The following is a 20,794-nucleotide window of genomic DNA, read 5'->3' as shown; positions in this document are numbered from 1 at the left end:
TAACAATTAATAATTCCTCGTTGTTATTTGAAGATATTTAAACAATATTTATTTATTTATTATTATTGCGCACATGATGTCCCTCTTCCCATATCATTTAGTCTTCAATGGATGGAACAAAATAGAATTAAAAAAGGAATTATATGTACAGATTCATTATCCGTATTAGTGTCAGTTAAATTTATGTCCACCAAAAGTCGAATAGATATATTATACGAAATTTATGAGACCATATTTAGATTAAGGAAATTGGGAACAGAAGTTAAATTTGTATGGGTACCAGCACATAGAGGAGTAGAAGGAAATGAAATGGCAGATTATTATGCAAAAAAGGCAATAAGAGAGGAAACAATAATAAATATTGCATATAGTGTTGCTGAAATGAAATCTATTATTAAAGCACATATAATGGAAGAGTGGCAAAGCATGTGGGAAAAAGAAGAGAAAGGAAGACATTTATTTCAAATACAAGAGAAAGTAGGAAAATGGAAAAATGTAAGAATGAATAGTAAAGAGCAAAGAATAATATCACGATTAAGAATGGGTCATACTAGGCTAAATAGTACTATGCATCTGATAGGGAAGCATCCCACAGGCTTGTGTGTATGTGGGGTAGAGAGAGAAACAGTGGAACATGTTTTATGTAATTGTATAAAATATGAGGAAAATAGAAGAAAACTCAGGGAGAAATTAAAAAACATAGGAGGGGGAGGGATAAATGTAAAGAATTTGTTAGATGGTGAAGAAAGGAAATATAAGTTGGTGATTGAGTATTTAAAACAAAGTGGTTTATTGAATCGATTTTTTTTTTTTTTTTTTTTAATTATTATGATCTTACTCCGACACACACTCCAGCATAGTAGGTGGCGGAAATGCACCTAGACGTTATATGCCACCCGCCAATAAACAAAGAAGAAGAAGAAGAAGAAGATGTCCCTCTTCAGAAAACTTCCGAAGGAAACCATTCACAAAGTCAAACAGTTCCTACCGATACCCGGAACCACTTTGGCGCAGTCGCATTTGGAAAATGTGAGTTGTCCGGAACATAGGGCAAAATCCGAAATATTATCTGTGTTATGCCAGCTAGATAATTGGTGAGTATGTTTTTCAGACTATAAGAGCAAGTTTCAGAGGTTTTTGTTGTAGGCTACGTGTCAACGTTGATTTTTAGCAACTGTGTTTGCTGTATTTCAGGTAATAATCTTATTATCTGTCTGTATTTTCATGTCACTGGATCATTTGTGGTTTATAAGTTTGTTTATGTGGTGTTGTTTCTTCATTCAGGTCCATTTCAAATTCCCTGCTTTAACACAACTCATTGATAAAGGAGGCATTTGTGTAAGAGCAATGGCAAACGAAGTCGACAGTGGTAAATATATTAAATGGTTCTGAAATTGTATGTTTTATGCTAATTTAAAAAAATGGACTAATCTACATACGTCCATAACTTGTTTAACTTTGCTGACATATTATATGTTTTCGATGTAATATACTGTCAACAGCCAGGAGAAAAAAGTTTTTAATGAATAAAATGTTATATAAATCAGACAACTGATGTTTGAACAAACTCCTCTGTAAAAACCTTAAGAATGTAGATAGGAACATAATTGGAAAGTTTAGTGTATGTAAGTGCTATGTAAGTGGAGAATTCTGGAAAAAATCTTGAGAAAACGGTCTTTAAAGGTAATATAATTTAAATCCAGAGATGCAAATAAATAAAGTGTAATAAAATAAACACTTGGATGTGTATTTTGGATGTTTTCTTTCCACTAGCCTGAAAGAAGACATATTATGGAAGCAAAATAGCCCAAAATCTCAAAATTGACCAGTGCATGAAAAAAAAACAATAGGAAACAAGAAAGAAAGAATGAAAACTGTGCTCAAATAATTGAATGGGTCTTTAAAACCCTGAACTGCTCCTTTCCTCTTTTCAAATGCAGAATTAACATCTGCAGTGACTGATCCATCTAGTGGTTCTTTGTCAGATGACAAAACTACAGTAGAGGGTGGTAAGTGACGTGTTGCATGAAGTCAAACTTTTATTATCATGATCTTCATGATAGAATTTATGTTTGTTCAAGTGGTTTTAGGGATTTAAGTAATTCCACAGATTTGATGCAATATGCTGTTCTCTTATCTGACAGAGAAGACTGGGAAACCTTCCAGACACTAAGCAACATTTTTTTAGAAATGTTTTAGCAATTTGAAAAGTGGTTTAATTTTTACATTTAAAAGCTTTTGACTGTGTTTGCATTTAGCATTGGTACAACATACCGCCTCTTCTGCACAAGACAACCAACCACAGATCAGAGTTGCAGAGAATGAGAGTGAGTTGCATTTTTACATCACATCATATCATTGATTAACAGAGAGAGTTTACAGTGCTATATGTAGCCTAGTCCTTCCTTGTATAGTGCATTTCCAGATAATGCACCCAAAGTGAGTGGTACATGTGGATTTCAAACAGAATTAATGCTTGTCAAAATGTTCTCTGAACAGGGAAATATAAAAATGTTGGCACTCAGAGGTCAATTATTAACTTTAATTTTGTGTGTTATTAGTTGTACATTTCACATTTATTGTTAAGATAAATGAGGCTATTTCACTGGCAGTATGTCATGTTAAATAATTGTGTACATTTTAGAACCTCATTTCTAGATTAGGTGAATTATTGTTGCAATTTGTAAAGTGTTGTTTCATTATTATTATCCTATGTTTTTCCGGCGTGCATGTTAACCAATGAGTGTATTCACACCGGGAGCAGTGAAGCGTGGGTTTAGGCGCCGACTCCATTTATTCTGCGCTGCACACTTTTGATGGACAAAATAAATATGATTTCATACAAAAAGTGGCCAAAATTCACAGAATAAGCATGTCCAGTGTTTTTGAACAAGAACTGGATTATGTCAGAAAAGAAAATGAAAACTCAAAAATATTTACTGAAGATTTACCCATTTAAATTGTTTTTAATTATTCATTTTGGGTGAAAGTATGGTGTAGCCTATTATAAAAACACTAAAGTAAACTAGCCAGTACATAATGATATATTAACTTTCTTTTAGTTTATGTAATACACAAGAGGCTAGCCTATAGCACTACCCAAATAAAACCCGAGTGTGCCGTTTTCTTTTTTAATCCGCTGACGCGCCGCTCACACTTGTGCTGTGAAACGGCTGTTAGGGTCAATAACATCATATACTGCTTCTTCTGGACCGCAGATCAGTGTACCAGAGAATGAGAGAGAGAGTGTGTGTGTGTGTGTGTGTGTGTGTGTGTGTGTGTGTGTGTGTGTGTGTGTGTGTGTGTGTGTGTGTGTGTGTGTGTGTGTGTGTGTGTGTGTGTGTGTGTGTGTGTGTGTGTGTGTGTGTGTGTGTGTGTGTGTGTGTGTGTGTGTGTGTGTGTGTGTGTGTGTGTGTGTGTGTGTGTGTGTGTGTGTGTGTGTGTTTAAACTGCATTTCATATCATTGTTGTGTAACGTTGTCTTTGTCATACAACAAAAATATATAGAGTATGTAAGTGTATGAAGTCAACCATTACAGATTTATAGCGATGTTTATGCTCAGTTATTGCACACAACTCTAAATACTTTTGGATTGGATTGGAATCAGGTTAGGAATCAGAAAGTTCGAATAAATAGCTAAAACTGCTCTTCTACTGCTACTTTACAGATGTTGACTCGCCTTATGATTGTTATCCAGAGACTAGAGGTAAAGATAAGGATGGTAAGTTTGGTTTTCATAATGGTCATTTACATTTTGAATTTATTGTTGAGATAAACAAAGGTATTTTACCTGTTGTATGTAATTATTATTATTATTTTTTTACATTAATAAAAATTAATGTAACCGAAATAGGTATTTTTTTTCTTAGAATGAAGCAGATTACTGCATTTGTTTGCTATCAATGTGTGTTTTTGTAATTTATAAGCAGTTGTATAGCAAACAGAATTAATGCTTGTCATAATGGTCTCTAAACAGGTAAATATAAAAATGCAGGGAGTTAAAGGTCAAGTATTAACTTTTTATTTTGTGTGATTTTTAGTATTCAATATTCAGTATTTACTATTTTCTTATAGACAACATAATTGTGGCTACTTCAGAGACTAAAGCTCCTAAAGAAACAAAGAAGGCAAGAGATATAAATGAGAAAGGTGATGGATTTAAAGACAAAGATAAAGAAATTAAGGAGATGGGTGAGGATGAAGACCGGGTTCGAGATATGAACTTGGATGCAGAAGCTGAGAAGGGACCTACGTCCAGTTTGGAAGGTAAAATACTATTTGAGATGTCAGCTTAAATTAGTTCACAGATTTTCAACCAGCTTTGTAATGTACAATGTCAGTAGTATTATGTAAATGAACAATGTGCACTCTTTCTCCATGTTACCTGTTCTCAGATATCCGTTTATTTGCCAGCAAAAGTTTGCCGCATGATGCTAAATGTATAATTTTATGTCATCTGGCAGATTTTGACAGCTCCAGGGCTTTTGTTAAAACTACCGGTGGAAATTCTGCATTTTTGTGTTCCTGTCCATGAACAGTTGGATCGACAGAGGGACAGAGCCTAATTCAAAGCCTAATTCAAAGCCTAATTCAAAACATATTAAATGTTTTTTTTTACAGTGGAGATTTTGAATCTCTTTGTTATCACTCCATAAGTCAGAAAATACTGGAGATACTTCAACAGCCAGGAAAAAAAAAGTTTTTAATGAATAAAATGTTATATAAATCAGGCAAATGATGTTTGAACAAACTCCTCTGTAAAAACCTTAAGAATGTAGATAGGAACATAATTGTAAAGTTTAATGTATGTAAGTGCTACTTTAGTGGAGATTTCTGGAAAAAATCTTGAGAAAACGGCCTTTAAAGGTAATATAATTTAAATCCAGAGATGCAAATAAATAAAGTGTAATAAAATAACACTTGGATGTGTATTTTGGATGTTTTCTTTCCACTAGCCTGAAAGAAGACATATTATGGAAGCAAAATAGCCCAAAATCTCAAAATTGACCAGTGCATGAAAAAACAACAATAGGAAACAAGAAAGAAAGAATGAAAACTGTGCTCAAATAATTGAATGGGTCTTTAAAACCCTGAACTGCTCCTTTCCTCTTTTCAAATGCAGAATTAACATCTGCAGTGACTGATCCATCTAGTGGTTCTTTGTCAGATGACAAAACTACAGTAGAGGGTGGTAAGTGACGTGTTGCATGAAGTCAAACTTTTATTATCATGATCTTCATGATAGAATTGATGTTTGTTCAAGTGGTTTGGGGGATTTAAGTAATTCCACAGATTTGATGCAATATGCTGTTCTCTTATCTGACAGAGAAGACTGGGCAACCTTCTAGACACTAAGCAACATTTAGGAATCTAATTTCTATAGATTAGGTGAAATGTTTTAGCAATTTGAAAAGTGGTTTAATTTTTACATTTAAAAGCTTTTGACTGTGTTTGCATTTAGCATCGGTACAACATACCGCCTCTTCTGCACAAGACAACCAACCACCAAGAGTTGCAGAGAATGAGAGTGAGTTGCATTTTTACATCACATCATATGATTGATTAACAGAGGGAGTTTACAGTGCTATATGTAGCCTAGTCCTTCTTTGTATAGTGCATTTCCAGATAATGCACGCAAAGAGAGTGGTACAGATTTAATGTCATAACGGTTTATAGCAATGTTTATGCTCCGTTATTGCACACAACACTAAATACTTTTAATTAGAATTGGATTGGAATCAGGTTAGGAAATTAGAAAGTTCGAATAAATAGCTAAAACTGCTCTTCTACTGCTACTTTACAGATGTTGACTCGCCTTATGATTGTTCTCCAGGGACTAGAGGTAAAGATAAGGATGGTAAGTTTGGTTTTCATAATGGACTCTGCACTGGGAAATATAATGCAGTGAGTCAGAAGTCAAGTATTAACTTTAATTTTGAGTGATATTATTGTACGTTTTGAATTTATTGTTGAGGTAAACAAAGGTATTTTGCCTGCTGTATGTAATTATTATTTTTTTTAAATTACATTAATAAAAATGTAAAAAATAAGTGGCACTATTACAGATTTAATATTTGTTGTGATGTTTTATAGCACTGTTTACGCTCAGTTATGCACACAACATTATATACTTTTTGTTGTATGACACAGACAAGATGAGACTTCTCTGCAGTACTCAGACCAAGACTGTCCTTCACTCTGATCCTGGATCTACAATAGAAGAGGATAAAGAGAAAGTCAATCACAGTGAGAAGAAAGAAATAGGTATTTTTTTTTCTTAGAATGAAGCAGATTACTGCATTTGTTTGCTATCAATGTGTTTTTGTCATTTATAAGCAGTTGTATAGCAAACATAATTGATGCTTGCCATAATGGTCTCTAAACAGGTAAATATAAAAATGCAGGGAGTTAAAGGTCATGTATTAACTTTTTATTTTGTGCGATTTTAGTATTCAATATTCAGTATTTACTATTTTCTTATAGACAACATAATTGTGGCTACTTCAGAGACTAAAACTCCTAAAGAAACAAAGAAGGCAAGAAATATAAATGAGAAAGGTGATGGATTTAAAGACAAAGATAAAGAAATTAAGGAGATGGGTGAGGATGAAGACCGGGTTCGAGATATGAACTTGGATGCAGAAGCTGAGAAGGGACCTACGTCCAGTTTGGAAGGTAAAATACTATTTGAGATGTCAGCTTAAATTAGTTCACAGATTTTCAACCAGCTTTGTAATGTACAATGTCAGTAGTATTATGTAAATGAACAATGTGCACTCTTTCTCCATGTCACCTGCTCTCGGATATCCGTTTATTTGCCAGCAAAAGTTTGCCGCATGATGCTAAATGTATAATTTTATGTCATCTGGCAGATTTTGACAGCTCCAGGGCTTTTGTTAAAACTACTGGTGGAAATTCTGCATTTTTGTGTTCCTGTCCATGAACAGTTGGATCGACAGAGGGGCAGAGCCTAATTCAAAGCCTAATTCAAAGCCTAATTCAAAACATATTAAATGTTTTTTTTTACAGTGGAGATTTTGAATCTCTTTGTTATCACTCCATAAGTCAGAAAATACTGGAGATACTTCAACAGCCAGGAAAAAAAAAGTTTTTAATGAATAAAATGTTATATAAATCAGGCAAATGATGTTTGAACAAACTCCTCTGTAAAAACCTTAAGAATGTAGATAGGAACATAATTGTAAAGTTTAATGTATGTAAGTGCTACTTTAGTGGAGATTTCTGGAAAAAATCTTGAGAAAACGGCCTTTAAAGGTAATATAATTTAAATCCAGAGATGCAAATAAATAAAGTGTAATAAAATAACACTTGGATGTGTATTTTGGATGTTTTCTTTCCACTAGCCTGAAAGAAGACATATTATGGAAGCAAAATAGCCCAAAATCTCAAAATTGACCAGTGCATGAAAAAACAACAATAGGAAACAAGAAAGAAAGAAAGAATGAAAACTGTGCTCAAATAATTGAATGGGTCTTTAAAACCCTGAACTGCTCCTTTCCTCTTTTCAAATGCAGAATTAACATCTGCAGTGACTGATCCATCTAGTGGTTCTTTGTCAGATGACAAAACTACAGTAGAGGGTGGTAAGTGACGTGTTGCATGAAGTCAAACTTTTATTATCATGATCTTCATGATAGAATTGATGTTTGTTCAAGTGGTTTGGGGGATTTAAGTAATTCCACAGATTTGATGCAATATGCTGTTCTCTTATCTGACAGAGAAGACTGGGCAACCTTCTAGACACTAAGCAACATTTAGGAATCTAATTTCTATAGATTAGGTGAAATGTTTTAGCAATTTGAAAAGTGGTTTAATTTTTACATTTAAAAGCTTTTGACTGTGTTTGCATTTAGCATCGGTACAACATACCGCCTCTTCTGCACAAGACAACCAACCACCAAGAGTTGCAGAGAATGAGAGTGAGTTGCATTTTTACATCACATCATATGATTGATTAACAGAGGGAGTTTACAGTGCTATATGTAGCCTAGTCCTTCTTTGTATAGTGCATTTCCAGATAATGCACGCAAAGAGAGTGGTACAGATTTAATGTCATAACGGTTTATAGCAATGTTTATGCTCCGTTATTGCACACAACACTAAATACTTTTAATTAGAATTGGATTGGAATCAGGTTAGGAAATTAGAAAGTTCGAATAAATAGCTAAAACTGCTCTTCTACTGCTACTTTACAGATGTTGACTCGCCTTATGATTGTTCTCCAGGGACTAGAGGTAAAGATAAGGATGGTAAGTTTGGTTTTCATAATGGACTCTGCACTGGGAAATATAATGCAGTGAGTCAGAAGTCAAGTATTAACTTTAATTTTGAGTGATATTATTGTACGTTTTGAATTTATTGTTGAGGTAAACAAAGGTATTTTGCCTGCTGTATGTAATTATTATTTTTTTAAATTACATTAATAAAAATGTAAAAAATAAGTGGCACTATTACAGATTTAATATTTGTTGTGATGTTTTATAGCACTGTTTACGCTCAGTTATGCACACAACATTATATACTTTTTGTTGTATGACACAGACAAGATGAGACTTCTCTGCAGTACTCAGACCAAGACTGTCCTTCACTCTGATCCTGGATCTACAATAGAAGAGGATAAAGAGAAAGTCAATCACAGTGGGAAGAAAGAAATAGGTATTTTTTTCTTAGAATGAAGCAGATTACTGCATTTGTTTGCTATCAATGTGTTTTTGTCATTTATAAGCAGTTGTATAGCAAACAGAATTAATGCTTGCCATAATGGTCTCTAAACAGGTAAATATAAAAATGCAGGGAGTTAAAGGTCATGTATTAACTTTTTATTTTGTGTGATTTTAGTATTCAATATTCAGTATTTACTATTTTCTTATAGACAACATAATTGTGGCTACTTCAGAGACTAAAACTCCTAAAGAAACAAAGAAGGCAAGAAATATAAATGAGAAAGGTGATGGATTTAAAGACAAAGATAAAGAAATTAAGGAGATGGGTGAGGATGAAGACCGGGTTCGAGATATGAACTTGGATGCAGAAGCTGAGAAGGAACCTCCGCCCAGTTTGGAAGGTAAAATACTATTTGAGATGTCAGCTTAAATTAGTTCACAGATTTTCAACCAGCTTTGTAATGTACAATGTCAGTATTATTATGTAAATGAACAATGTGCACTCTTTCTCCATGTTACCTGTTCTCAGATATCCGTTTATTTGCCAGCAAAAGTTTGCCGCATGATGCTAAATGTATAATTTTATGTCATCTGGCAGATTTTGACAGCTCCAGGGCTTTTGTTAAAACTACTGGTGGAAATTCTGCATTTTTGTGTTCCTGTCCATGAACAGTTGGATCGACAGAGGGACAGAGCCTAATTCAAAGCCTAATTCAAAGCCTAATTCAAAGCATATTAAATGGTTTTTTTTTACAGTGGAGATTTTGAATCTCTTTGTTATCACTCCATAAGTCAGAAAATACTGGAGATACTTCAACAGCCAGGGAAAAAAAAAGTTTTTAATGAATAAAATGTTATATAAATCAGGCAAATGATGTTTGAACAAACTCCTCTGTAAAAACCTTAAGAATGTAGATAGGAACATAATTGTAAAGTTTAATGTATGTAAGTGCTACTTTAGTGGAGATTTCTGGAAAAAATCTTGAGAAAACGGCCTTTAAAGGTAATATAATTTAAATCCAGAGATGCTAATAAATAAAGTGTAATAAAATAACACTTGGATGTGTATTTTGGATGTTTTCTTTCCACTAGCCTGAAAGAAGACATATTATGGAAGCAAAATAGCCCAAAATCTCAAAATTGACCAGTGCATGAAAAAACAACAATAGGAAACAAGAAAGAAAGAATGAAAACTGTGCTCAAATAATTGAATGGGTCTTTAAAACCCTGAACTGCTCCTTTCCTCTTTTCAAATGCAGAATTAACATCTGCAGTGACTGATCCATCTAGTGGTTCTTTGTCAGATGACAAAACTACAGTAGAGGGTGGTAAGTGACGTGTTGCATGAAGTCAAACTTTTATTATCATGATCTTCATGATAGAATTGATGTTTGTTCAAGTGGTTTGGGGGATTTAAGTAATTCCACAGATTTGATGCAATATGCTGTTCTCTTATCTGACAGAGAAGACTGGGCAACCTTCTAGACACTAAGCAACATTTAGGAATCTAATTTCTATAGATTAGGTGAAATGTTTTAGCAATTTGAAAAGTGGTTTAATTTTTACATTTAAAAGCTTTTGACTGTGTTTGCATTTAGCATCGGTACAACATACCGCCTCTTCTGCACAAGACAACCAACCACCAAGAGTTGCAGAGAATGAGAGTGAGTTGCATTTTTACATCACATCATATGATTGATTAACAGAGGGAGTTTACAGTGCTATATGTAGCCTAGTCCTTCTTTGTATAGTGCATTTCCAGATAATGCACGCAAAGAGAGTGGTACAGATTTAATGTCATAACGGTTTATATTGATGTTTATGCTCAGTTATTGCACACAACACTAAATACTTTTAATTAGAATTGGATTGGAATCAGGTTAGGAATCAGAAAGTTCGAATAAATAGCTAAAACTGCTCTTCTACTGCTACTTTACAGATGTTGACTCGCCTTATGATTGTTCTCCAGAGACTAGAGGTAAAGATAAGGATGGTAAGTTTGGTTTTCATAATGGTCTCTGCACTGGCAAATATAATGTAGTGAGTCAGAAGTCAAGTATTAACTTTAATTTTGAGTGATATTATTGTACGTTTTGAATTTATTGTTGAGGTAAACAAAGGTATTTTGCCTGCTGTATGTAATTATTATTAAAAAAAATTACATTAATAAAAATGTAAAAAATAAGTGGCACTATTACAGATTTAATATTTGTTGTAATATTACATTCATAAAAATTTTAAAAAATAAGAGGCACTATTACAGATTTAATATTTGTTGCTATATGTTTTATAGCACTGTTTACGCTCAGTTATGCACACAACATTATATACTTTTTGTTGTATGACACAGACAAGATGAGACTTCTCTGCAGTACTCAGACCAAGACTGTCCTTCACTCTGATCCTGGATCTACAATAGAAGAGGATAAAGAGAAAGTCAATCACAGTGGGAAGAAAGAAATAGGTATTTTTTTCTTAGAATGAAGCAGATTACTGCATTTGTTTGCTATCAATGTGTTTTTGTCATTTATAAGCAGTTGCATAGCAAACATAATTGATGCTTGCCATAATGGTTTCTAAACAGGTAAATATAAAAATGCAGGGAGTTAAAGGTCATGTATTAACTTTTTATTTTGTGTGATTTTAGTATTCAATATTCAATATTTACTATTTTCTTATAGACAACATAATTGTGGCTACTTCAGAGACTAAAACTCCTAAAGAAACAGAGAAGGCAGGAGATATAAATGAGAAAGGTGATGGATTTAAAGACATAGATAAAGAAAATAAGGAGATGGGTGAGGATAAAGTCCAGGATCGAGATATGAACTTGGATGCAGAAGATGAGAAGGAATCTACGTCCAGTTTGGAAGGTAAAATACTATTTGAGATTTGAGAAAACACTGTTGAGTATGTTATATCGTGCTTTTATTGAATCCGTACTCTCCTTTTCTCTGGTATCTTGGTACGGGAACTTAACTTTAAAGAGCCGGAACTCTATTAACCAGATTGTGAAATGGTCCAGTAGGTTGATTGGGGAACCACTACTGAACGTCCTCATAAAAAAAATCCACATCCACTACCTCATAAAAAAAAAACAAAAAAAAAAACGTTCCTTCTCCCTTATGTCCTCGCTTATGCTACTCTGAACAATGACTGAACTTCGTATTTTGAGCACTTCTTGCGTTGTTTTTCGCCTCTTCACGATGACTCGCTTAATTTAGTCCTAATTTGTAAGTCGCTTTGGACAAAAGCGTCTGCTAAATGACTAAATGTAAAATGCAAATGTGAACCCAGCCTCGCTGTATACCAGGGAGGTACAGCCCATGGGTATTTCAATCTTGAGTGACCAGCTGCATCCGCTGTATTATGAGTTCCAGTATCTGCCGTCCAATCGACGGTTTAGAGTACTGCCGTGTACAACAAAACGATACAAAAACAGCGTTGTTCCAGTTTTTTTGTGTCATTCATTTTATGAATAGTATTAAGATGGAGTAAATTGTTTTAGTGTGATTTTAGTGATCTGTTTGTATGGTGTTATCGTTTATATGTTTGAGAAATAGCCTAAACTTGTTCTCTGGAACTTAATTTACCTACGGGTACAAATAAAGGAACCTGAACCTGAGAAGTCAGCTTAAATAAGTTCACAGATTTTCAACCAGCTTTGTAATGTTACAATGTCAGTAGTATTATGTAAATGAACAATGTGTACTTTTTCTCCATGTCACCTGCTCTCAGATATCCGTTTATTTGTCAGCAAAAGTTTGCCGCATGATGCAAAATGTATAATTTTGTGTCATCTGGCAGACTTTTGACAGCTCCAGGGCTTTTGTTAAAACTACCGGTGGAACTTCTGCATTTTTGTGTTCCTGTCCATGAACAGTTGGATCGACAGAGGAGCAGAGCCTAATTCAAAAGTGTATTATGAGTGTTTTAAGTTTTTGGCCTAAGGGAATGCCACAGCCCTTATTCTCTGTTTTCTCTAGTTATGTAGCACCAATATCCAAAAAATATATGTATTGTGTTTCTACTGCATAGATAGCCAGGTTTTATTAAAACCCATCTTGTCACCAGTGAATTAACCCCTTTAAGTGATTCTCCTGTAGTATGCCATTGCCATATTATAAATTTACATTTTGTAATAAAATTTGTATAGATTAGGTGAATTGTTGCAATTTGAAAATTGGTATTTTGTTCTTACATTTAAAAACTGTTGCCTTGCTTTTTACATTTAGATTCACTAGAACACAAGTCTTCTGGATTTCTACAAGAAAGCCAACCACAGAGGAGAGTTGGAGGAAATGACAGTGAGTTGTTCTCTCCATTCTGACTGCCTATAAAGAAATTACTTGACTAAAAAAAGTCTTTACCATTATGAAGAATGACTGTCAAATGATTATCGCAGAGAAGCAGACAATAATATCACTCTAATATTTTGTTTTCTTACAGAACTGTTATGGATTTGTGCTGTTGTTGTCGTCCTTGCATCTGTGGTTTGTGGTAAATTATATTTATCTGACTCAACGCCACCTGTACTAAAAGAGTTTAATGAGGTGGATGTGTTCAATCAGGAAATGGAAAAACTTAAGACTAGCTTTCCAAATCAGCGGCCAGAACTCTGGAGGAGGAGTCTGATTCATCTCAGACGCCACCTAAAAACTGAGCAGCCCACAGAACCCGTCAGCCTTATTCTAACATCTGGTCACAGTGCTGAAAGGACACTTGGTTGTCTGGCTCAATGCTTGGCTCATGCTTTTTCCACTGCTCGTAACTCATCGGTTCTGAACATTGATGGAAAAAACAAAGCGTCACAAGACAGTGATCAGGTCAAGCTGGACATTGATAGTGAGTTGAGAAATGCCTTTGAGGGTAAAAAGTTTGCAGCTGTAATCCACCGATTTGAGGAGCTCCCTCCTGGATCCACTCTCATCTTTTACCGATACTGTGACCATGAGAATGCAGCCTATAAAGACGTCTTCCTAACCTTCACTGTAATGCTTGATACAGAAGTGGAAGTGCCATCCAATGTCAGTCTAGGGAGAGTTGAGGAGATGGTTCAAGAGCACGTAAAACAGAAGTTTGTCTCCTCAGAGAAGTTAGCTACGTTTAATCAAATGGATGTGGACAAACTGAGTGGACTGTGGAGCAGAATTTCACATCTTATCTTGCCTGTGGCTGCAGAAGAGAGAATTGAACACCAGGGCTGTGGTGGGGACTGTGGAAAATCATTTTGAAATAGTTATAAGAAATTTGTTTTTTTTATTATGACTTTAAATATTATACTCATGTGTTGCCTCACAAATGAGGGCTCATACTTAAAATTTAAAGATTCATATTTGTATGTGCTGCCGTATGAATGATGGTCCTCACAATTTTCTTTCTTTCACACTAAATAATAACTTTTCAGATTTTCACATTTTATTGAAGGATAAAGCGAAATAATTTTCCCATTTGTATTGATTTTCTTTGCGTTCATGTAGATATTTTGTATTTAAATTATGTCTTACATTAAAGTTATTTGTAATCTGTAAATTTGGTTGACCAGGGATGAACGTGTAATATATTTGATGAATACTCAAAAAGTATTTTATCTAAGCTGTATTAGATAAAATAAACGTGCCTTAAATTCATCTGCCATGTGCTTCCTTTGACACGCTTGTGACGGATTACAGATAAAGCAGAAATTAAGACCAATGAATGCTGTTGACCTACTGGCGCATTTGTGAAATGAAAGTAACTGTAATTGTGAACTATTTCCGGGAGTTAAGTTGTGTTCCACTAAAGTCGCTCCGACTAAAAGCATCCTTCATGTTCCGCTTTCCGGTTTCAGCTGCACAGGAAAAGTAAAAAGTTTGTCAAAAGAAGTGTGTGATATAAATCAAATGGATTCGGGTGTTTCTAAAGAAGATGGAACTACAATTAGGAGAAGAAGCGCCAGAACTTCATCTAAGACAGGTTTGACTTTATAAAACTCTTAACGTGACTTCAATACTACAGAAAAGTAAATTGAGCCAAATGCTACTTACCTTCAATAAATATTATCTAATGCCAAAAGTTCGATACCGTAATGCACGGTAAATATATATTATATATTTTATGTTAGGGGTTTCATTGTCAGTATGCTGTTAAGTTGCTTAGTAAACCTTGCTGTTTGAGTTTACATTCTGGGCTCATTCCTCTGTCTTTACAGTATTTTTTTATTAAAAAATCAATAAAATGCTAATCAAATTGTAATTGTCTCCGTACATCAAGTTTATTACAGCGGTTTATTATAATATAAATTATAACGTAAAGCTTCGCAATTTGCGGTCAGATTGTCTCATACGTTTGTGCACCTCGGAATGCTCTTTATAAAACGGAGCAAAACTGTTCTTCCAAAGCTTCTCCCTCTCTCTATGTAAAACATAAGTTATTTAGAATTATATAGCTTGGATTCGCTAACTAGGCGAAATTGTTCAAATAGCCACTGGTTAGCTTGAGCATATAAGCTAATTAGCCAATAGTTACATAATTTTAATATATTCTCAAGTCGTTTAGTGTAAACATTTCATTAGCATTTCTTATAAGGCTATTATTGAAGATCACAATGTGCAGTTGTTGATATGTCTGTTTAAAAGATCCCGTCAAAATGGGTTGTCGCTGTGTCAGTTCCGCTAATGCACAAAGTAGGCTTCTTAAAAAAACGGTTCGTCCTCTATCTTAGCTTTAGCTTTATAATTTTTTACTGGGCAGCCGGATGTCCATTCCTCAAAAACCTGTGGACCAGGAAATACACAGACCCAAAACCCAAACAAAAAATTACAGACCAAACACAACACCTGGAAGTTTGTTATCATTAAGAAAATGACCTTTCAGTTTCCAACTAATTTGCATTGAAATGCATAGATATGTCAGTTGTAGTTGATTTTACTCAAAAGTATCTTTTTCATTGCAGATCCCTCTAGTTTGGGTGCTGTACCACTGGAAACCCAACAAGACACCTTAATGAGAAATAAGAATAGCCTGAAATATCAGAATCAGAATCCCACAACGAAGAAAGCCAAAAGTTTGTAAAATCTTTATATTGACCCATTTAATGCATCCATGCTAAGTAATATAATTCGTTTTTCTATTTTAAAAAAATTGTACTGACCCCACATTTTTTAACTGTAATGTGTATATTTATTGCTTTTAACCACGTCCTCTAAGCTTTATACAGTGCTGATATTACACCCAGACCCCAACTAAAAAGAACCTGGCGAATAAGGGAAGATGATGGTGCATCCAGTACTGTCAATGGATCCAAAAAGTCCAAGAGCCTCGAGAAAGGGGATGATGATGGTACGTAAAATTAAATTAAAAAAATAAAAAAAGTCTAACATTTTGTTTTCTCAGACAAACCGTATTTGTTATTCTAATGTTTGCACTCATTTATATTAAACCAATGCAGAATCCCCTGTCAAGAAGAAAAAGCTTGAAGAGACAGAGAAGGCAAGAGATATAAAAGAGAGAGGTGACGGATTTAAACGCACAGATGAAGCAGATGTGGAGATGGGTGAGGATGAAGACCAGGATCAAGATATGAACTCAGATGAGGAGGCTGAGCAGGACAATGAGCCCGGTTTGAAAGGTAAGATGCTATTTGAGAAACAAGCATAAGTGTTAGGTCAAATAATATTAAACAGGTGGTGCTATATTTCTTCAGTGGATTCCTACCAGCCTGGGGCAGTAGAAAAGCATCCTGCCTATGCATGTGGAGAAAATCTGAAAACTGACGAGATACTGGGCAGCCGAATGACCATTCATAAAAAACATATGGACCATGAAATACTCAGACCTAAAATCCAAACAAGAAACTACAGACCAAACACAACATCTGGAGGTTTGTTATCATTAAGAAAATGACCTTTCAGTTCCCAACTCATTTGCATTGAAATGCATAGATATGTCAGTTGTAGTTGATTTTACTCCAAAGTATCTTTTTCAATGCAGATCCCTCTAGTTTGGGTGCTGTACCACTGGAAAATCAACAAGACGCCTTAATGAGAAATAAGAATAGCCTGAAATATCAGAATCAGAATCCCACAACGGAGAAAACCAAAAGTTTGTAAAATCTTTATATTGTAATTATATATATTAAAGTAAGCAAATTGTTCACTGGTAAAAGTGCACATTATGATACTTAACATTCTTAGTGTATATGTCACAATTGTTCATGAATTTTAGTTGATTAAAGTTTATATCCCATCACTAGATGCCCCATGTCCTGGTAACTGGAACAGATACCAATCTACACCCCGGATGAGCAATGTCTACCCAACAATTACGCTTCCCATTACAAAACCAACCACTCATCTCAAAAACAAAGGTAAAAAATTATGTTTTGTATTTGTCACTTACTATTCTCTTATTTTATTACTTGAAAAAAGATAATCATATTATAATCATTTTTACATTCATAATTTAGTCTATTAAGAAAAATAGCCAATAAAGTAAAATGATTAATATTAAGAATTTGTAGATCATAATTCTTTTACTTTACTTTGTCTTCAAGAATGGAAGAATTTGCAGAAACCAGTCACCTCAAAAGCAAGCCCAGTCTCTTCCTCTCGAGGTATTTTTTGTGTCCATCTATTCCACATAGTTTAAACAAGCAGATTTGTCTCACATTTACTATGCTTTATTTTGCATGTTTTCCTAGGCTGGTTGTGGTACTGGAACAAGCTTCTTTGGTGTTCTCTGATACTGACAGGAGTCCTGGCTTTGAGCTTTTTGGCCTATTGGACCTTTCTATGCTTCCCTTTGCGTCAAACTGATGTGTCCCATTCTGAAACCATAGAGAAATTTGGTCTGGACTTACATGCTTTACGGGAACTTTTTCCCAGTCAGCGTTCAGAGTTCTGGAAGAGGAGTGGGAAACATCTTAAGCGCCACCTGGAGACGGTCAGCCCCACTGAACCGGTCAGTGTAATTCTGACTGCTGGCCTTCAGGCTGAAACGACGCTGGGCTGCCTTGCTCGAAGCTTAGCCACGACGTACTCCAGCTTCCATAACGCTTCAATCTTAGAAATCAACGGGACCACCAAAAAAGCAAAAGACAGTGATCAGGTCAAGCTGGAGATTGATGAAGCGCTTAAGGAAGCGTTTGAAGGTGATAAACCCGCAGCTGTTGTGCACCGTTTTGAGGAGCTCCCTCCTGGATCTACGCTCATATTCTATCGTTACTGTGACCATGAGAATGCAGCTTACAAAAAAGTTTTTCTTGTCTTCACTGTGATGCTTTCGGTGAATGAAATAGACCCAAATGCCAGTCTGAATGCAGTTGAGGACATGGTACATGACCATATAAAACAGAAGTTTGTCTCCTCAGATAAATCTGCAAAGTTTAATCAAATGGACGTGGATAAACTGAGTGGACTGTGGAGCAGAATTTCTCACGTCATCCTGCCGGTGGCTCCAGAGAAGAAAATTGAACAGCAGGGATGTGCTTACTAACCTTAACAGAAAATCGTAAGATTAAATCACTGTATTGGGCTGGATATGTCATTTTGTAGATTCCAAGGACCAGATAAATGTACATAGAGGATCTTTATTCCAAAGAGGTTTTTAAAAAATGTGTTTGTTTATAAATGTTTTATACGGATGGTTTTGTATTCGACTCCATTTTGGTTCTTTGTTTTCTTTGATGATAATATATGTGTGAAGGCAGACACTTGATCATATAATAATAATAATGCAACAGCATTTGGCTTACAGTTGTACATTTCTTCCCAAGGCCATGACTGAATAATGACTGAAGTTTTGCACTGATGTTTGAAGTTAAGCTCTGAATTGTAAACTATACTCTTTTTACCAATCAAAATGTAGTTTGGGTTCATATATTTGATTGAATAAGATTATAATAATTAAAAGTCAGGCTATATTTGTTTTCTTGTTGTTAGTTTTCATTTTCTTATCCTCTGGATAATGCCATTTTGTCATAGTTCCTGTTTTTGTAACATTTTATTTAGTTTACATGTATGTAGATGCAGTATAATTCAAAAGTGTGGGGTTGATTGGATTTTTTAAAATGTTTTTGAAAGCCTTATGTTCACTAAGACTAAATTTATTTGATCAAAACTACAGTAAAAACGGCAATATTGTGAGTTACCATTTAAAATAACTATTTTCTATTTTTGATGTACATATTTTAAAAAGTAATTTATTCCTGTGATGGCAAAGCTGAATTTTCTGCTGCAGTGTCACTTGATCCCTCAGAAATCATTCTAATATGCTGTTTTGGTTATCAAGAAACATTTCTTCTTATTATTATCAATGTTAAGTTGTGCTGAATGATATGAAAACTGCTTTTGCAGGATTCTTTGATGAATAGAAAATTTAAAAAAAGAACTGCATTTATTTTAAATAGATTTTTGTTACAAATGTCTCTACTATCACTTAACCAATTTAATGCATCCATGCTAAATAATATAATTCATTTTTCTATTAAAAAAAAAACATCTTACTGACAACAAACTTTTGAACTGTAATGTGTATTTGTATTGCTTTTAACCATATCTAAAACAGGAGGAGCGAATGTAATTTGGGCCTAATGGGTGGAGCTAAAATATCCAACACCCTAACGCTACCCAGAACTCTATCCCTCCACACCATTAGATGTCCAGAGAGGAGGAGCGTCATTTGACTGCAGTGAGTACCAACTTGAAAAGGTGTGTAATCCTGCGAAATTGCTGGTGTCTGGTGACATGACTCATCATGCACTTTAATGCCACAAGAAGAAAATTATTAACCAGATATCTACAAGTTCAAAGTGCTTCAAGATTAGTTCCATTGTTTTATCCACTTTTTTTCCTAACGAGCCTATACTGTGGTTTAGATTATGGGAGGAAAATGCTTATATTGCGTTCATAGAGCGAAACTATTTTTACAGTTTACAAGTTTATCCCAAAGTTCACGCAAAGCGTCGTGAGCTGTAGGAATTAGGTAAACAAGTGTTACTGCTCAGCTGTGTCCCAATTCAGAGGCTGCATCCTCTGAAGGCAGCGAAGGTCGGATAGAACCGAGCATTGTTAAATGGGACTGTCTGTCTAGTCTACCGAGAATTGTTCTTGTCGCCTAGCTACTAGACTTTTTTGAAAGTTATATTAAACTGTCTGAAAACAAAACAGGGTTCACAAACTGTCTAAATATGTTCACCATGATTCATTTCTGTATATAATAGTATAATCACATCTTAGTAAGATATAGGTCAAAATATGAACCACTTTTAAGTTGTTGTTTTCTTTTGTATCGTTAGATATTTGAGTGAGCTGAAACCCAATACTTACCTTTAAAAGTGTAATTTGGCAATGTCTTTCAAAAATAAATCCTGTTGTCACTGGCGCCAAATGAATTCTGGGTTAGGCAAGGCCACGATAGCCTGGTTCTACCAGACTCTTCTACATTTCATTTGTACAGAGAGTCTGGCCTCTTTCCATTGACAAGCGTTAACTTCCTTGTAGGCGGGTATTCTGTTGAAGTTTAAAACTATTGGATCTGCCCACAGTCACTCTGGATCTTCCATAACCAATCGCTAACCTTTGGTCGTGACGTAACCATACAACTCAAACTAACGCACGACATCAACGTTATCGTTCTCAGCCACTCCCTCTGTTCGCTGACAAAAATTTGGCCGGAGAAAACCAAAGAATACACCACAATCCCAGACGTAGTACTGAAGGGAAATAAAATTGAGCGGAAGTACGCAGGAGGGCGGAGCCAGGCTAAGGCCCCGAAGGATCCATCTGTTGTATTCATCATTGCACGGGAAACATTTGGAGGCTGCATTTGAAGGAGCCTTCAAATTGGAAGAGTCTTTGACGCTCTGCGGTGACGCAATCAGCCTTCGAATTATGCAGCCTCTGAATTGGGATGCAACATAGTGTTCGACTTGAAGCGGCGCCGACATAATGGGTGGATCTTGACCTAGTCCAGCTCCACCTCTGTGAACCTAATGGGTGGAGTTATATGTAGCAATAGGGTTATAGGGTTAGGATGTGGTTGGAACGTCTAGCTCCTCCACACATTAGGGGTGTTCAACTTGAAACAGAGCTGCGCAGACTGACCGGTGTATGATTGGATTGCGATTGGA

At 35.1% G+C, this 20,794-nt stretch overlaps 2 protein-coding genes across 9 annotated transcripts; both read left to right on the top strand.

The window, feature by feature from the left end:
- Positions 1-909: 909 nt before the first annotated feature.
- LOC308680320 (uncharacterized protein) lies at positions 910-14,316 on the top strand. 8 transcript variants are annotated; one of them, XM_081348398.1, is made up of 24 exons: positions 911-1,029; positions 1,112-1,194; positions 1,285-1,369; positions 1,941-2,009; positions 2,259-2,327; positions 3,669-3,722; positions 4,076-4,267; positions 5,124-5,192; positions 5,463-5,528; positions 5,805-5,858; positions 6,152-6,265; positions 6,485-6,676; positions 7,537-7,605; positions 7,876-7,941; positions 8,218-8,271; positions 8,564-8,677; positions 8,895-9,086; positions 9,945-10,013; positions 10,284-10,349; positions 10,625-10,678; positions 11,036-11,149; positions 11,367-11,558; positions 12,921-12,992; positions 13,135-14,316. In XM_081348398.1, the coding sequence occupies exons 3-24, from the start codon at positions 1,348-1,350 to the stop codon at positions 13,917-13,919; spliced, it is 2,748 nt and encodes a 915-aa protein (XP_081204524.1). In that variant the 5' UTR covers positions 911-1,029; positions 1,112-1,194; positions 1,285-1,347; the 3' UTR covers positions 13,920-14,316. The 8 variants fall into 8 exon arrangements, with proteins under 8 accessions (XP_081204521.1, XP_081204525.1, XP_081204524.1 ...); XM_081348401.1 differs by having other exon boundaries at positions 6,152-6,247; positions 13,135-14,315; XM_081348397.1 differs by having other exon boundaries at positions 961-1,094; positions 1,172-1,194.
- A 197-nt stretch (positions 14,317-14,513) lies between these two features.
- On the top strand, positions 14,514-19,173 carry LOC308680254 (torsin-1A-interacting protein 1). The gene is made up of 9 exons (XM_081348282.1): positions 14,514-14,640; positions 15,620-15,730; positions 15,874-16,005; positions 16,115-16,294; positions 16,370-16,546; positions 16,657-16,767; positions 16,919-17,032; positions 17,219-17,278; positions 17,366-19,173. The coding sequence occupies exons 1-9, from the start codon at positions 14,568-14,570 to the stop codon at positions 18,157-18,159; spliced, it is 1,752 nt and encodes a 583-aa protein (XP_081204408.1). The 5' UTR covers positions 14,514-14,567; the 3' UTR covers positions 18,160-19,173.
- The last annotated feature ends 1,621 nt before the right edge of the window (positions 19,174-20,794 follow it).

Source organism: Scardinius erythrophthalmus (assembly GCF_964197995.2).
Source record: "Scardinius erythrophthalmus genome assembly, chromosome: 20".
NCBI classification, from domain to species: Eukaryota; Metazoa; Chordata; class Actinopteri; order Cypriniformes; family Leuciscidae; genus Scardinius; species Scardinius erythrophthalmus.
Note: the sequence above shows the minus strand (reverse complement) of the source record. Positions and strands in the feature narration are given on the sequence as shown.

Bases quoted from the DNA above. Each gene is read 5' to 3' on its own strand.
- LOC308680320 (XM_081348395.1), top strand. From the start codon at position 1,348: ATGGCAAACGAAGTCGACAGTG. The intron at 5,859-6,151 runs GTAAGTTTGGTT...TGTATGACACAG, and splicing joins TAGAGGTAAAGATAAGGATG to ACAAGATGAGACTTCTCTGC. The intron at 7,606-7,875 runs GTAAGTGACGTG...GTTTGCATTTAG, and splicing joins CAAAACTACAGTAGAGGGTG to CATCGGTACAACATACCGCC.
- LOC308680254 (XM_081348282.1), top strand. From the start codon at position 14,568: ATGGATTCGGGTGTTTCTAAAGAAGATGGAACTACAATTAGGAGAAGA. The intron at 16,006-16,114 runs GTACGTAAAATT...AAACCAATGCAG, and splicing joins CGAGAAAGGGGATGATGATG to AATCCCCTGTCAAGAAGAAA. The intron at 17,033-17,218 runs GTAAAAAATTAT...TTTGTCTTCAAG, and splicing joins CACTCATCTCAAAAACAAAG to AATGGAAGAATTTGCAGAAA.